Source organism: Chinchilla lanigera, unplaced genomic scaffold (assembly GCF_000276665.1).
Source record: "Chinchilla lanigera isolate Chin_1 unplaced genomic scaffold, ChiLan1.0 scaffold00050, whole genome shotgun sequence".
Classification (NCBI taxonomy): domain Eukaryota; kingdom Metazoa; phylum Chordata; class Mammalia; order Rodentia; family Chinchillidae; genus Chinchilla; species Chinchilla lanigera.
This window is the reverse complement of record NW_004955451.1, coordinates 16,864,953-16,869,143: the sequence shown is the minus strand read 5'-3', so window position 1 is coordinate 16,869,143 and position 4,191 is coordinate 16,864,953. Positions and strand designations below refer to the sequence as shown.

The following is a 4,191-nucleotide window of genomic DNA, read 5'->3' as shown; positions in this document are numbered from 1 at the left end:
AGGAGTATTGCTGCAAGTTCAAGGCCAGCCTGGGCTACACAGTGAATTCAGTAACAGCCTGAACTACATTGTGAGACCTGTCTCAAAAAACAAAACAAAACAAAATTCTTTTTAAGGGAATGCTTTTGTTATTAGTTCTATGGTGGTAAAATTGCTAAAGCACTTCAACCTTAAAATTTCTGCTATTTAAAGATGGTGTTTAAGCTACTGTTTTTATAAATGCTTTAAAATGGTTCATTTATGTTTTACATTTTATGTGTTTAAGTTAAATGGAACATAAAGAAATGGATTTATCAGCGGTTCGAGTTGAAGAAGTACAAAGTGTCCTTAATGCTATGCAGAAAATCTTAGAGTGTCCAATCTGGTAAGTCAACAGACAAATTTGTTAATGTAAGATCTTCCTCGTGTGATTGTCCTCTAAGCGGATGAGTGGACTTGACCTGACACCGTAAGTAGGCAAACAATAGCCACATCTGTTAAGATCAGGCTGCTAAAATTTCTGCTTCTAATGGGAGAGCCTTAAAACACTGGCGAATACTCCTCCTCTCCTCCCCTCTGCGCCCTGCCGGAGCCCCACCTTCTCAGCCCACACAGCCCCTGCAGGACGGGAACTGGCTTGGGTTAAGAATACTTGAGGTTTTGTCCAGCCCTAAAACACACTTCATCACTTGGAATGAGCATCATTGACAGTGGCAAAAAAATCCACACATTCTTGGCATCTGTGGGGGAATGGGCTTTGGAAGAACCTCTCCCTGAAGCTGGCTTTGTACATTTAAGCAAGAATACTGCGGCTCATGGGAGCTTTTGGCACGTGTGCCTCTGACGGGCCTTTGTGTTTCTCCATCTGTACAATGAAGAGGGGACTACACTGTTCAAGGCTTTTTTTTAATTGATGGTGCAGTGAAATGCAGAGATCTTCGGTGTGCAAGGCCTTGAGTTGGTTTTTGTCATTGCTCTTTGCTTTTGCAGTGCTGGGGACTGACTCAGGCCTTGTGCATGTTAGGCAGCACCCTTAGTACTGAGCTACATCCTGCAGGGAGGGAGTGCTGACCAGAGGGTGTATGTGCAGCATTCAGCCTAGTCAGGACACAGAGTGTTTCCTTTACCCGAAAGAGTTCCCTTGTGTGTTGAGGAAGGTTTATTTATTATTTTTTTTTTCAGTGGGTACTGAGGATTGAATCTAGGGCCTTAGGCCTCAAAAACTGTACTTGAGATAAGTCCTTGGACCTTAATTTTTTTTTTTTATTGTGAGGCAAGGTCTTGCTATGTTGTGGGGGCTGAACACAAACTTTTTTTTTTTTTTTTGATGGATGTATTTTTGGTTTTTGGTGGTTTTTTGGTACTAGGAATTGAACTCAGGACGTTATGCTTGCCAGGCAGGTGCTGTGCCACTGAGCTGTATCCCCGGCCCTTCTGATGGACTTAAAAGCGTTTCTTAGGCCTGGGAATAGAACACTTGTTTACTATGCTCTGGGTCCTGGGCTCAATCTCCAGCACTGTGAAAAATAAATCCAGTGAAAGCATTGCTCTGAGAAGGATAAAAACCCTGAGCAGTAGTTAGATGAGCTCCCCAATTTCTCTTAAGTCTACAAAGCAAATGAAAACCCATGTTCAGGATCTCTTGGTGAGAGTCACGCTGAAAAATAGAATCGTTGCCTTCCCACTCCCTCTTATCCGCCACTCTAGTTACCCCAACCTGAGACCGTTAGAGGCGCCTGCTGTTCCCGTCCTAGAACGCTGTTCCCTGACAGCTGTGTGGCTTAAGAACACAGACTTAGGAACCACCTTTTCAAAGAGGCAGCTCCCGACAACCCTATTTAAAACTGCAGCACACTCTCTACTCCGCCTCCCCCCTGTATTTTTCTCTGTAACATTTGCTACTGTCTGACATTCCATACAATTATTTCATTTTTATCATCACCCACAAAATATAAACTCCACAAGCGGACAAGTTTTTCTTTTGTTTAATTTGGTATCTTCAGTAGTTAGTATCTAGGATATATTTGGCCAATCGTTAAACTAAATTAAATGATAAGCTTGATTGTTTCTCTGCTAGTGTTTACTAGTCTGTGCTGCTAGGGGTGGGAGCCAGACTCTGTTGCTGACATAAATTATTGCAGAACTGAGCGCGCTCACTACATGCTCTTATCACTGAGCTACATTCCAGTGCTTATTTGTTTTTATTTTACTTATTTATTTTTGAGACACGGTCTTGCTCTGTAGCCCAGGCTGGCCTTGAATTTGCAACAATCCTCCTGCCTCAGCCTCCCAAGTGCTGGGGTCAGAGGTGTGCAGCATCACCCCCAGCTTCCCTTTTTTACTTTGAGACAGTGTCTCAGTCAGAGTTACCTAGCTGGGCTCAAGCTTGTAATCCTCCTGCCTCAGCTTCCCAGAGGGCTGGGCTTACAGTAATGTGCCACCATGCCCAACTCCTCAGTATTTTTTTTTTAATACGGTGATAGTAGTGGGTAGCATTCATAAAAATTGAGAAAGTTGTATCAATTGCCGCTTACCCTCAATAAAGGAGAGTAAATTCAAAGTAAATTTGCTTTTGTGCCACAGCAAAGTTCTTTTTCATATTTGGAATCAAGTAAATAAGCTTTAGGACTGTGGAAGCTGTGTTTTCGGAGAGATACAAGATTTCTAAGTAGCCACCCCCACACACACACACTTCAGTCGAACAGAAACAAGAGCTAAATGAGATTTACAGCCTCATTTATGAAACATCAGAACCAGAGAAGCAGGAAATAAAATTGTAGGAAAAAATTGCTTTTGAAAAAGCACAAAACACACTCATGCTAATTACAGGGTGATCAAAAGTCTTCCATAATAGGGTGTGTGGGTCCATTTATTTTGCATTCCCGTGAGACTCAGTCATAAAAATGTAATGTTCTTCTGATTCTGCCAAATTAAACCATCAGTTAAAAAACTCAGGTACATAAAAATTAAAGATGCAAGAATGAAAGTTACTGCTACATTTTTATTTTCTGTCAGCTATTGTGTATTTTCCAGCTTCTTACTGTTTGTTTTTTTTTTTCTGTTGGGTTTTGTTGTTGTTGTTGTTTTGGGGTTTTTTTTAGTCTTTTTGAGACAGGGTCTCACTCTGCAGTTCAGGCTAGCCTTGAGCTCACTTTGTAGCCCAGGCTGGTCTTGAGCTCACAAGGATCCTCCTGCCTCAGCCTCCCAAGTGCTGGGATTACAGACATGCACCACCACGCCCGGCTTTTTTTTTTGTACAGGGAATTGAACTCAGGATCTTGCGCTTGCTAGACAGGCGCTTGTGACACTGAGCTATATTCCCAGCCCCTTTCCTGTTTTATTTTACAAATAGACTAAAGATTAACTTGTGATAATTTTCAATCTAAAACTGTCCATTGTGGCCATTGTTACAGTGTCAACTGATTTATATAGAAAGTTCCAGGGAGGGGCTGTACCAGCTTCTCATTTTTTGTGGCACTGGGCATTGAACTCAGAGCCCTGTGCCCACTGGCTTTTTTGAGACAGGGTCTCACTATGCAGTTCATGCAGGTCTCGAACTCACTTTGTAACCCAGGCCGGCGTCAACCTCACAAATGATCTTCCTGCCTGGTTTTAGTTTTTTGAGGCAGATTCTCTATGTAATTCAGGCAGGACTTGAATTCACTATGTAGCCCAGACTGGCCTTGAACTCTTGGCGATTCTTCTTCCTCAGCCTTCCCCTGAATCTGGATGACAGGTCTGCACGCTTTGACTTTCCAAAAATTTGCCCAGCCCAGACTTTACAGAAATTTGCTAAAATGAATTTTTAGTTTCATGTTTTTAACCTTAAATCTAGCTTCTTTATTCAGTGAATTCTCTGTTGAGGGCTCAAAATGCAAATACGTGACAGATTCACACTATTGCCTGGTTTGGAAAGTGTTTAAGCTTGGTCATCTGGATGGAGAAGAGGCGCGCTGACGTGCTGTCCATGCCTGTGCCGTCCTCAGGCCCCTCCCCCCACCATTCATTACCTTTCCCGCTTCAGAGTTTTCATCTGCTCAGGGTTTGTGTTTACAGTGTGTTTGTATAGTTTGGATTGTGATTACCATACTGAAATATAATTATTTCAGGATTGAGTCAGTGGTGAGAATGAAAGCCATCTGGTACCATAGCTAAATCCAATTCCTCTTTTCCTGAGAATTTCTTTGCTATCTAGCTTTTTTTTTTTTCTTT

At 42.2% G+C, this 4,191-nt stretch overlaps 1 protein-coding gene across 6 annotated transcripts in view; it reads left to right on the top strand.

The window, feature by feature from the left end:
• Positions 1-4,191, top strand: part of Brca1 (breast cancer 1, early onset) — a gene marked incomplete in the record, with an annotated part of 51,318 nt that overhangs the window by 1,637 nt on the left and 45,490 nt on the right. For all 6 annotated transcript variants that reach the window (XR_001235969.1, XM_013519230.1, XM_005394496.2 and 3 more), the window contains 1 exon segment: positions 266-364. Coding sequence is in view for 5 of the 6 variants with exons in the window: in XM_013519230.1 (XP_013374684.1) it covers positions 270-364 (95 nt within the window).